This window comes from Cricetulus griseus, chromosome 3, assembly GCF_003668045.3.
Source record: "Cricetulus griseus strain 17A/GY chromosome 3, alternate assembly CriGri-PICRH-1.0, whole genome shotgun sequence".
NCBI classification, from domain to species: Eukaryota; Metazoa; Chordata; class Mammalia; order Rodentia; family Cricetidae; genus Cricetulus; species Cricetulus griseus.
The window spans coordinates 181,758,938-181,770,912 of record NC_048596.1 but is presented as its reverse complement, the minus strand read 5'-3'; the positions used below and the strand labels follow the sequence as shown (position 1 = coordinate 181,770,912).

General features: G+C 49.3%; 2 protein-coding genes across 3 annotated transcripts in view; one reads left to right on the top strand and one right to left on the bottom strand.

Annotated features, from left to right (window-relative positions):
* Window positions 1-122: 122 nt before the first annotated feature.
* Window positions 123-4,501, top strand: Tppp3 (tubulin polymerization promoting protein family member 3). Of its 2 annotated transcripts, XM_027405832.2 has the most exons (4): window positions 123-1,005; window positions 3,412-3,605; window positions 3,721-3,874; window positions 3,973-4,501. In XM_027405832.2, the coding sequence occupies exons 2-4, from the start codon at window positions 3,418-3,420 to the stop codon at window positions 4,159-4,161; spliced, it is 531 nt and encodes a 176-aa protein (XP_027261633.1). In that variant the 5' UTR covers window positions 123-1,005; window positions 3,412-3,417; the 3' UTR covers window positions 4,162-4,501. The 2 variants fall into 2 exon arrangements, with proteins under 2 accessions (XP_027261633.1, XP_035298527.1); XM_035442636.1 differs by lacking the exon at window positions 123-1,005 and having other exon boundaries at window positions 1,029-3,605.
* Window positions 4,502-8,117: 3,616 nt separating this feature from the next.
* The window catches only part of Lrrc36 (leucine rich repeat containing 36), a 50,967-nt gene continuing 47,109 nt past the window's right edge, over window positions 8,118-11,975 (bottom strand). Inside the window, exons 13-14 of the mRNA XM_027405819.2 lie at window positions 11,002-11,116; window positions 8,118-8,343 (exon numbers count right to left, since the gene is read on the bottom strand). Of these exons, the coding sequence (XP_027261620.2) occupies window positions 8,118-8,343; window positions 11,002-11,116 (341 nt within the window). The remainder of the gene's footprint in view (window positions 8,344-11,001; window positions 11,117-11,975) is intronic.

The following is an 11,975-nucleotide window of genomic DNA, read 5'->3' as shown; positions in this document are numbered from 1 at the left end:
GAAGAGCAGTGACTCTTCCAGAAGCCGGACTGTGACTGTTACTAGCTGGCCTGGGGCAGAGAGTGGGGTGGGTTAGGAAAGATTGTGGAAGGCTCCCTAGAGGATTTTTAAGTGTTGGGATTAAACATGGGGTCTTGTTTATTATAGTCAAGCACTACTTATTACTCTCCTCTCCTCTGTTCCTCCTCGCGGTTCCTTTGTAGCCCAGGCTAGCCTCGGCATTTTGAACCCACTGCTTCAGTCTCCTGAATGGGGGATGCAGGCTCGGGAGGCAGCAATGGAGGCAGAGGCTGTGAGGCAGAGGAGAGGAGAGGCGGCAATGGAAGGAGGCAGCCCTTCTCAAGGTCTGGGAATTGCTTCCTGATAGTGGTCACCATCAAAGTACCCAGCATTCGGGGCTCCAGAATCTGCACGCTACTCAGAACCTGGGAGTAGCTGGCAAATGCCACATTTAGCAGTAACTGTGGTCTTTGAGCTAGCTGAAGACCCTCGTCAGTGAGGGACGGGATCCCGTTCTTCAATTCAGCTTCTAAACAGTCTCAAGGTGACTCTTTTGAGGAGTCCCTTACGAGTTGGAGACCCTGCTGGAACTTTGGGGGGCTGTTTTCCCATTGGCCATGGAAGTTCCTATCCTAGGACATCCAGGACTGCAGAGGGCAGCTCTGGCTGCTTGAGGACCGCGTTGAAGGGGAGGGGCAGGATAAGGTTGTCGCCGCAACTCCAAGGGCCCAGTGCCTACAGAGCACACAGGGCGGGGTCTGGTGGGAGGAGCCAGCGTGACCTTGGTCACTCTCCCGCCGAGACTGCCTAGGGGGTGGGACTTACCGTCTCTATGGTGACCGAGAAACAAGGGATAATACCACGGAGCCGCCCCGGCTGCAGTCCCGTCCGGGAGCCAGCAGGGAGCGGAGCTGTGGAGCCTCCTGGTCTCCAGCATCTGTCGATTAGTTCCTGGGTCCTGTCTATCCGAAGGCACGCTCAGGAGCAGCCACGAGATAGAAGCCGGTAGGAGAACTGGACATCGACCACCTAGTTAATATCCTCCACAAGGAGGGGTGGGTGGGAGCAGCCTGTACCAACACTTGGATGGTACTGAGCTGAGGACACCAGCTGAGCACCCCGGCCCTGGCCCCAAGCGTTCACACACACCCCTGCCCCCACCTCCTTGCTAGGCTGATTGATGACTGCAGCTGTCCCAGCAGGAGCTGACGGGAGGATTCAGTTCAGAGGCGTGATCACTCCATCCAAGGCCTACAGACCCCAGAGCAGCTGTCTGTGATTTTGTTCCACCTGAACAGCCCCCTATCCATCTTCCCATAGATAGAAATGAGCCTTAGGCTCAGGACCCTCCCATTTCCTTGAGACATGCATGGTGTGGCACTCACTCTCCTGGACATGTTTACCCTTGGTGACCAAATGCAGGGCCTTGGGTTCCCGATTGGGGTTTGCACCTTGGGAGAGGCAAAGGGAAGTGCAGAACCACCTGGGTTACAGTCCCACAGAGATCCCTGAAGTGTGGAATCTTTGGGTTTCCTAGTCGTAAGAACTGCAACTTATGGATAAGCAGGTGTGGTCACCAGCAAGGGGCTTTCAGTGTCTACTTATGGAAGAAGGGGAAGCTGTGTGTGGATGCATGTGTGTGTGTGTGTGGGGGGGTCGTGGTCATTGGTGATTTTTTTTCTAAGAGACAGAGGTAAAGATGGTGGCTGAGAATGATGGTGTGGTCGGGATGCAGTGGGTGTGGTGATGGTGGTATGTCCTTACATGATGCAGGAGTATGGAAATGCCAGTGCTGGTTAGACTCTGAGGGGCTTTGGGGTAGCCTGTGTAAATATCTCTAGGTATATGGATAAAGTGGGAGAGCTAAGGGTGTGGTCAGGAAACTGCTGTATGAGTGTGAGGTGGTGGGTGTTCAACATTTTGCATGGGGGTATGGAAATGTTATTGCATAGATTGGACACTGTGGGGGATGTTCAAGGCAGGGCTGTCAGAAGCGGTAAGTATATAGAATAATTGGATGCTCTAGAGCAGGGTGGGGGGGGGGGCCTCTGTAAGGGCCGTGAGTGCAGAGTCAAGTTAGTGAGTGTGGTTGGGGTCTTCAGGATGGGAATGAAAAGGATGCAAAACGGGGATTCAAGTGTGGCACAGGGTTTGAGCTGTAGAGGGAGTTTCGCAGTGGGGCTGAGGGTGTGGTCAGAGGACTGCTGTAGAGAGCTGAGTGAGGGTGTGGTCAGGGGCTGCAGTAGGGCGCTATGAATATGCACCTCAGTGCAGGGCTGAGGGTATGGTCAGGGGTGATGGCCGAGGGTGTGGCGAGCCAGAGCTCAGTGCATATGAGCTGTGGGAATTCAGGGTGTGTTGAGAAGACCTTAGTAGGGGACTGAAGTGTAGACAAAGGGATGTGTGCTTCAGGGAAGGATTGAAGCACAAAGACCATGTTCCCCCTAGCAGCATGGAGGAGTTTAGGAGCTACTCTATACGCCTCCACTTAGGCTCCTTCCAATTTCCCACTCCTAAGCTCCACAGACTGGGAGCTACAGCTTCAATCAGTGGCAAGGGGCCAGGAAGCCACTGCTGTGCCCTAGGCTTAGGGAGTGCTGGCATGCCCCACCCGTGGGCCCCTGATCCCCAGCCCAGCCCAGCCCAGCAGCACTGGGAGCTTCTCCCTGAAGCCGCCCTGACACCATCCTACCCTTAGCAACACTCTCCAAGCAGCACCACCCTCCCTTAGCAACTGTCTCCAGGCTTCACAAACTGTGGCCAGGCCAGACCCAAGTTCCTGCTCCCCTCATGTTTTTGTTTAACAGCAAATAGTAACAAGGCCAGGGCTGGGCCAGCTGCACCCCTGCCTAGGGCATGCACCACTGCCCTTGCTCCTGCTCTCTTGTCAGGCTTAGGCTGGGCTTTTCTAAGTCTTCATGACCCTTAGAGAGTCACTGTCCTTAGTAAATACCTGCCCATACACCAGCCTTGCCTGGCACTGACCCAGCTTGACATAGAGCTTTCAGGGAGGAAGGGCTTTTCTGTCCCCCCCCCTTTCACCCAAGTAGGCTTTGTGCCAGGGATAGACAAAGCCGTGCCCTAGCTGCTTCCTTTAGTCTTTCTGGACAGTGCCACTGTGTTCTCAGCACTGTGTGGGCACCATGATCTCATCTTCTGAGTCCTATTGAGAACCAGGACTGGCACTGAGTGTCAGGACCTTTCTGCCCATGGCTCTTCCTCAGCTCTGGGGCACAAGAAGACACAAGGTGCTAACCCCTCTCCCCAGACAACCCAGGCCTGACTGAGGGACTGTTCCAGAAGTGTGGCCAACTCAGACCTTGTAGGTTTTGAGATGGCAGTATGGATGTTCTGGGTCTAGAGGAGGGAGGAGCAGTTTGGATGGGAGGTAACTGAGGTGGATCCCTACAGGGTGGCATGGCAGCAAGCACTGATGTAGCTGGGCTGGAGGAGAGTTTCCGAAAGTTTGCCATCCATGGCGACCCCAAGGCCAGTGGGCAAGAGATGAATGGCAAGAACTGGGCCAAGCTGTGTAAGGACTGTAAGGTGGCTGACGGAAAGGCCGTAACAGGTACAGACGTCGACATCGTCTTCTCCAAAGTCAAGTAAGTGCCAGGCAACCCCCGTTTCTCATGTTCCCAGAAAGTGGGGAGGTGGGGGCTGGAATCAGGGAGGATATGGAGAAGGGGAAACCCTTATGGTGTATATGGTGCCTGGCAGGGCAAAGTCGGCTAGAGTAATCAACTATGAGGAGTTCAAAAAGGCCCTGGAAGAGCTGGCAACCAAGCGGTTCAAGGGGAAGAGCAAAGAAGAGGCCTTTGATGCCATCTGCCAGCTGGTAGCAGGCAAGGAACCAGCTAATCTGGGTGTCACTGTAAGTGCCTTGCTCCCCCTGCTGCTGGAGTGGGGGTGGGTGGGTAGGATGGGCCAGGTTCCCTCTCAGGTGACCCTGTGGGAACTCTGTCCAAACAGAAAGCAAAAACAGGAGGTGCTGTGGACCGGCTGACTGACACCAGCAAGTATACAGGTTCCCACAAAGAACGCTTCGATGAGAGTGGCAAGGGCAAGGGCATTGCTGGACGACAGGACATCCTGGATGACAGTGGCTACGTGAGTGCCTACAAGAACGCTGGCACCTATGATGCCAAGGTGAAGAAGTAATACCTGGGAAGGCCCGGCCCCCAGTGGGGCTGCTCCACTGGAGGCTCAGGCCTGGGTCAAGGGTCACATGGAGCAAGAAAGCCTGGTTCCCTCCCTGCTGGATCTGCCACCAAGAGCTTCCTGCCCAGTCCCAGGGGCCATCCCATCAGGCCTCTGACCCAGACTGCTGTGTCCCTCCCTTCTTCTTGTCTCCCTGATTTCGGTCTGGGAGTCAGTGCCTATGCCCTCACTGCCCCAGCCTGGTCCCAGGCATGGCTGACTCTTGCCTGCTTGCCTCATATTTAAGCTGCTGCTCTGGCCAAGTGCCTAATTCTTACCCAGACCTCAATAAAGACACCTTTTGTACCAATATGGACTGGCCCGGGTTTACGGTGATGGGGTCATGGCATTCACACTGCAGTTCCCCCTTGGTATTGTCACCCTCCTGTATATACACCCTGCTGGGCTCTGCCTTCCCACTGGCATCCCTGCCCAGAAGAGTGGATGAGATCCCCTTCCATTAGTGCAGAGCGGAGCCACACTGTCCAAGATGGCCGTAGGGAGACACAAAACAATTTACAGGACCCTGACCCTGGAGTGATGACATCACAGCCTGCTGCCCTATCAGTAAGGACCTCAGTTTGCACTCAGTATTTGCACAGCAGAAGGAAGGATGAAACAGCACACTTTATCTGAACCATGCCTTGGCAGACTCAGCACCGGGCCTCAGTGCTATGGCTGCCAGCAGGGGCTATTAGGGTAACACATTCTGGGCTCTAGCCCAGAATCTCAGGTCTAGAAGGAACCCGAGAGAATAAACAGTTGATTCCCTAATTTTATGGCTGAGGAAACTGAGGCCTAGGGAAGAAAAAGACTTCTACAGATGAGTCCTGGACTATAAACGTCTCATCTTCATGCCAGCCCCGTTCTGGCACAGCAGGCCCCAACACCATTTCCCAAAAATGGGGCCTCATGGCCAGTGATGAGCCTGGTGTCCCACAGTGAGGGACTGGCTGGTTCCCTTCCATCTGTTCACCATTCTTATGGGGAAGGTGGGGCCCTTCTGCTCCCTTCAGATCATCAGCCCTCTGAGTCCCTGGTGTCTGGCCAGAGCTGTTCCAAGCACAGGCTTCATTGCCAACTCTCCTTCCTTGCTATGGTAACAAGGAGAAGGGTGGACTTGAGGCCTCCATGAGAGGGAAGCTTCTGAGGTGTTGTACAGAGCTGCAGAGGCTCATGTTCACCAGGGACTTCTTTCCTGACCTGAGCACAAGTGAGGAAATGTAACTGTATTCCCTCATCCTGCAGACTGTTCTGGGATGTGCTGCTTAGCCTGGGCTTAGGCCCGGCCGTGTAGCAACGAGAGATGCAGACAGATGGTGTGGGATGGACAAGGACAAAGGTCGGCTGGAAAGCAGAGGGCACAGGCTGGCACCTGCCTCCCAGTTGTCAGCAGCTGGTTCCTCACTGGGTTGTCCCTGTCCTCTCAAGCTACCTGGGTAGGGTTTCAACCTTCCTTTCCCCAGCAGTAAAGAAGTGGTCCCTTAGTCTAGCAGGGATATCTGAATTGCAAGCTTTGCATCAGTGAGCATTATGTGAGACCTAAATCCTTCTAGCTCCCACTCTCTGAAAGATCCTCACAGCAAATGAGTCCACCTGTGTCCATACCGGGCCTCATGCTCAGCTAGAGCTGCTGGGGTCGGGGGAGTAGCTAATGAGGAGGGGAGTGGCAGCCTGTTCATTCCTGTGACTATTGGGGATGGGAGAGAGAGAGAGAGAGGAGAGAGAGAGAGAGAGAGAGAGAGAGAGAGAGAGAGAGAGAGAGAGAGGGAGGGAGGGAGACAGAGACAGAGACAGAGAGAGAATTGCTTGACCCCGAATGAACTCTCCTTGGTAGGAGTAAAATCCCTTGTTTTCCTTGAAAAGCCACATAAAGGCAAAGCAGCTCAAGGTCCACTTAGTGCCAGGGAGACTCCTTGTGGCTGAAAACTGTGGGTACGTTCTCTAGCAAGGGTAGGCTGGCAAGGACACCCCATTAAACCCTGCCTACAATGGGGAAGTCTAGGCCCCTGTCTCTGGGCAGAGACCTACCTCCTGAGAACTGCTGCACACCAGACTTGTCTTCTCCAGTAGTGCAGGCCTGGGGTGACAGCCTCTCTACTTGCTTTCCTTTGTCTCAGAGGTTTTCTGTCCACCAAGTTGGGTCCAGTCAGCCGTGCATGGTGACAACTATGGCCTTTCCCTTGACGTTATAATACCTACTCTTGCTCCCAGGACATGACACATTAGGAAAAATCAGAATCTGAGGTAATTTACACAGCAGTGCCCAGTAGCCCAAAGAGTTGCTGGCCTGAGGCAGGACCAGCCCCTTTCTGTGACAAAGGGAAATGGCAATGAAGGTGGTTTCATCTGGGAGAATCTTTGCTCCTCTTTACAGGTGCTCTGAGCAGAGGCTGGACTGCCACCATTAGATGCTCACACTAGAGGCAGGGAGGAGTGGGGGTACAAAGAATTGTGGTATTTGCCCATGATGGCCTGCATAGGAGGTTGGTTTGCACCCCAAGTTGTGTTTCTAAAATGTGACAACTCAGACATTCCCCTTTCTATGCATGGCTTAAGTTCTATGGAGAGTTCTTCATGGGACATGGAGACAGAAAGTGACTCTTCTGGGAACACGCAAACCAAAAAACTTTTGGCTCCTCTCGAAAGCCAGATAAACCCAGATGTTTGTGGATTTATTTGTAATTCACAAGCAAGGGGTGTGGCAGTAGAATTCCTTCTGTGCATGGCATCTGAGTAGGGACATGAATCAGGGTCTTATCCCTTGCTTCCCTTCCTGACATGGATTTACAGGTGTGAGAACTTTTGTTTTCTGGCAACATTAGCTGCTCTGAAGAAACCTGACATAGAAGCCAACCCATGGAGGTTTAAGATACCTGATCAATCAGGATCAAAGAATGTATACTCCTCATGTGTGAAATGGACACTGAAACATCAGCATGCTCACAAGCTGTGTGAGGCAGAACTGCTTCTGCTGCCCCTGCTGTCCAGTTTCTTTGTGCTTGGTCCTGTTGTATTCCACAGTAACTTGCTTTCTTTATAGAGGAAGCCTTTTAAATGCAAGCCCCTACTCTTTACCCCATAGTGGAAAGTCTGTAAGGGGCCATGCAGCTAAGTTCTTTTGTCCTCCCCAGCCCTGGAGAGATGCCATTCCCTCTGTGACACCGCAAAGCTACTACTTTCTTGTTGTATTGCCCTTGGTCCTATGCTTTGCCCACTAGCCTGCTTATTCTCAGGTCTAGGCTGACTGTCCTCTGAGGACATTTTCCTGGCATTGCACTTTCCGGGTTAGGTCTGATGCCCTATTACATACTCTTATGGTACCACATCCCACCTCTGCCCCTGACCCACAATCCCTGATACTTCAGGGATCACCAGACGATGCATTCCTAGTTTAGAAGGCTCTGCATCATCTCCCTGAAACCGTCCTAATATGGGAGACCCTCCCACACCTTCCAAGCCCTCCTGAGACCAACATCTGAGGCACACCATATGACTCTTACCAGGCTGTAGGCTCCTCCAGAGTGGACACCTTTGCACTATGGCAAGAGGAGACTCCAAACGTTTCAGAGTCTCTGCAAATTCATCTAACACAAAAGACATTGATAGATGTCCTTTTGTAACTTTCTGCCATAGCCTCAAATGACACTGAAAAGTGTCCACTATTTTTTCCTTCCTGACATTTTCAATCAAATGTTGCTGTGTGAAATGGTGCCTAGGACTAAGTGCCAACAATTTGTGTGGGCAGAAGGAAAGAATGACCAAATGGAAGAAACATGTAGAAAAATAAAAGAGGGACAATATAATAACAAAAGTTTTTTCTTAATCTTTGGGGTAAACACCACTACCCAACACCGTGACAATGGCACCAAGAGCCCTCCATGGGTGAAAGGGAGCTGGCAGTGACAGTTTCAGTGCTAGCTCCACAAACTAGGCTCGGGGGCAGCTTCTGAGACAGCCTGTATGAGATACTGACCCGTGTCGTGTGCCATTGGTGAGGAGGAAGACAGCGAGCTTTTCCCAAAGGGTGACGATCTCCCCAAAGGATGATTTTTCTCGGGAGGCAGGAGCGATTTCCCGGAATAACCTTTTTGCTCTTTATTCAGCTGCTGCAGCAGATACTCATTAGTTACCACCAGGGATCTGAGGCCCAGGGGAAAAGGCAGTCATGAAATCACAAAAGCAAAGTGATGCCATTCAGGTCTGAAATGGCTACTAAAGATAAATACACAATGAAGTAACATCTTTCAATACAATTGTCCAATTTATGAGTGAGTTATTTTGAAGCAGACCTGCAGTTCCTTTGTTACAACTCTTTTGTTTGATTGTGTTCCAGACTGACAGAAGCAATAATGTATTTCACATTTTATGGAGTGGATATTTCATTCTTTCCAATTTCATTCATTCTTTTCTTGGTGAGGTTAGTAGAAGCACTAGGGCACTGGCCCCTGACCAGGTCCTGCAATTCCCACTCTCAAATCACTGCTTCTTTTATAAACCTGCCTCTTTAACTAATGATACAAGGTACTACTGCACTCCTGAATTCTGAATTACCATGCAACATTAAAAGCCATCTACACACCAGCACAAAACATGTCGTATACAGCCAAGAGTGGTGGCATCCACCTTTAATCCCAGCTCAGAAGGCAGAGGCAGGTGGATCTCTGTGAGTTTGAGGCCAGCTTGGCCTACGCAGTAAGTTCCAGACCAGCCAGGGCTGTGTAGAGAGACCATGTCTCAAATATATATATATATATATATTATATATATATATATATATATATATATTTAAGGACAGCACTTTTTGTTTGTTTTGAGGGGTTGGAGGTGGGAATTGACCCAAGTACCTCACACTTGCTGGACACACACACACACCCCAGCTCATACTGTACTATTTTGGTTTGTCAAATACTGTTTATCTAAACTGGTATTAATAGAGGACTAATTTAAAAAAGTATAACCACACAATGAGCACTAGGCAGCTATAAAAAGGATTGAGAACTAACTGAGACTACTGTGAATTGATTTTTTAAAGGTGAAAACATTGGGCCAATGAGATGGCCTGGTGGATAAAGGTGCTTGTAATCCTGCTTGACAACCTGAGCTTGATCCCTGGGACCTTCATGGTAGAAGAAAAGAAGCAATTCCATACACTGACCTCCACACAGAGTATAGCGTATCAATTCTTCCTCTCTTATCCAATAAATAAGTAAACAGAAATATTAAAGCAGGCCTGGAGAGGGGGCTCATAGAGCACTGGCTGCTTTTCCAGAAGACTGCTGTTCAATTCCCAGCACCCACATGGTGCTTCACAGCACTCGTAACTACAGTTCCAGGAGATCCTGGACCCCTCTTTTGACTTCCATGGGTGTGTGGTGCACAGACATGTGTGCAGGCAAAGCACCCATACACATAGAATATGACATTTTTTTAAAATTAAAAAATGAATAAAAAAGTAACACCTGTGTTCCTTTTTACAAAAGATGAACAGATAACAACACCATAGCACCCACTGTACAAGGCAGTGAGAGGAAAGGAAATGGCTAGATACATCTCAATTTAACTTATTTATGGATTTGACTTTAGGATGATATGTTTTATAAAACTATACAAACAAGAAAAACCAAAAACTTTCCCTAAGAATTAAAGGAAAAATAAAACAAATAAGCTGAGTGGTTTAGGAAAACACAGAGTGGTTTCAAATTAATTTGAGATAGGTATTTTGAGTGTTCATCCTTTAAGAGAGATACTCTAATGTGCACAGTGTGGGCCCCAGACCAGCATCCACAGCACAGCAGGGAAACATAAGAAACACAAATTCTCAAGCTCCCAGGCTACAGTGCTAATCAGAATTTTGGCCTGGGGCACAGGAATATGCATTTCAACAAATCCTTTTTGTAATTCCTATGCAGAACCATGACTTTATGACTCCTCTTTACTCTGTAAAGCTGAAATAATAATAGTTTTTGATGATGCTTGTTTGTTTGTTTGTTTTTAATAGAGTCTCGGGTAGTACAGGCTAGCCTTAAACTCACTTCAAGGTAGCAGAGGCTGGCCTTGAAGTGCTAACCTACTACCACAAGCTTATAGTCATGTACCACCACACCCAGGTGAAAAGTTATGGGGTGGTTTGCTGTTAATTGTTGTTTGTTTTAAGCTGTCCAGAAAGGGCCTGGATCTGACCCTCTGGTTTTAATGCTACTCTACTAAAAATCAGTGGTGAGGTCTGGGTTTGAAGGTGAGGAATTGATTTTTGTATTTAAACTCAGTGGAAGTCCTAGCAGAGGTAGACTGGCAAATAAGCATTTCAAGAGCTTCCCTGGAACTGCCAGCTGCCTTGAGCCCCTCCCCCAGCATGTCCCCAGTCTGCATAGGGAGGTTCTCTGTGAAGAGGCCCGTGCTATGCTACTGTGCATTCTTTCCCTATTACTCCCTACTGAGTGCTCTTGGTGAGTCTTCTGTGCCCAATAGCAAACAGGCACTTTCCAGAGGAGCCAGATGGCTGATCTGAGGGGTGGGTATGTAATGACCAAAACAACTGGCTGACCCTAGAGTCCCATTATAGCCATTGAAAAACTCATTACTGAGTGGTTGCCACTCACCAATGCCAGCAAAGGGCTATCCCTGGTGTATAAAAGCAGTACTAAAAGCTGTCCTTTGATCCCTGAGCTAACATGTCCTAGTACAGGAGATTTACATACACTAATTTACACAGGTGTAGAGTCTAGTTTCCAAGAAAAGCAGAGAAGATAAAGAGATGTGAACACATGTTTGGAAGCCAGCCAGCCAGACTGCTCCTACCTCTGACTCTCATGGAGAAGAGCAACTGTCTCCTCCAGCCTTTTCAGTTGAGTCAGCTCCTGGTTCAGGCAAGCCACCTGTATGGTCAGCTGTTGGTTTTTTCGCTGAAGATCATCTACAAAGGGTACAACAGACAGATGTGAGCAGGACTCCAAGTAGAGCTTAAGTATCTGGGAACATCTCCCTAGTTCCACCCTCCCAAGTACTCACCTCCACGTGCCGTTCACCTTCCCTCCCATAGATACAGGAGTTATTTCACCAGAATTTGGCATTTGGGTGACAGATCTGAATTACAATTCAGCCATGTACAATTGCACATATCAGACCAGCTTTCGAGTTTCATTGGAGCTAAAGACCAAGGCCCCCAGCACCACCATGAGGATCCAGTGACACATTTGCCCTCACTCACATCAATTGAATATTGCTGTACTCGGTACGCAAATATTCAATCTCCTGCATTCTGCATTTTGGTTTGGAAACTCGTGCCCTTCTCTCCCTACCTAGCTTGTGAAAACGTCTAGAATTGTGTCAATCTATAAAATTATCAAACTGTAATATCTCAGTGATAGGCAAGACAGTTACACCTGCCTCTCCAAATAGTCTATCACAGTCATGAGGTAGGTAAAAAACACAGCAACTCTGGTCCGATAAGAGCCAGTTTTCTAGAATAACATTTTGTAAATGCTAATATGCTTACCAACCACCTGGGATCTTGTTAAAAATAGATTCTGATTCAATAGGTCTGTGGAGAGGTCTAATACTCTCTTGTCTAATAAGTTCCCAGGTGATGCTTCCATGGTTCACATTTTGAGTGACAAGGTCTGGAAGGTGGAAAACAGGACTGTATAGCTGCACTAACCCCCGGTAAGCCATCATACAGAACTAGCCCATAGGACTGAATAAAAGGATTATTTGCAATGTGGGTAGGGGAGATTGATGACCATTTATTTCATCTGGGTTTTGTGGCTATCAGA

Bases quoted from the DNA above. Each gene is read 5' to 3' on its own strand.
- Tppp3 (XM_027405832.2), top strand. From the start codon at position 3,418: ATGGCAGCAAGCACTGATGTAGCTGGGCTGGAGGAGAGTTTCCGAAAG. The intron at 3,606-3,720 runs GTAAGTGCCAGG...GGTGCCTGGCAG, and splicing joins ATCGTCTTCTCCAAAGTCAA to GGCAAAGTCGGCTAGAGTAA. The intron at 3,875-3,972 runs GTAAGTGCCTTG...CTGTCCAAACAG, and splicing joins CAGCTAATCTGGGTGTCACT to AAAGCAAAAACAGGAGGTGC.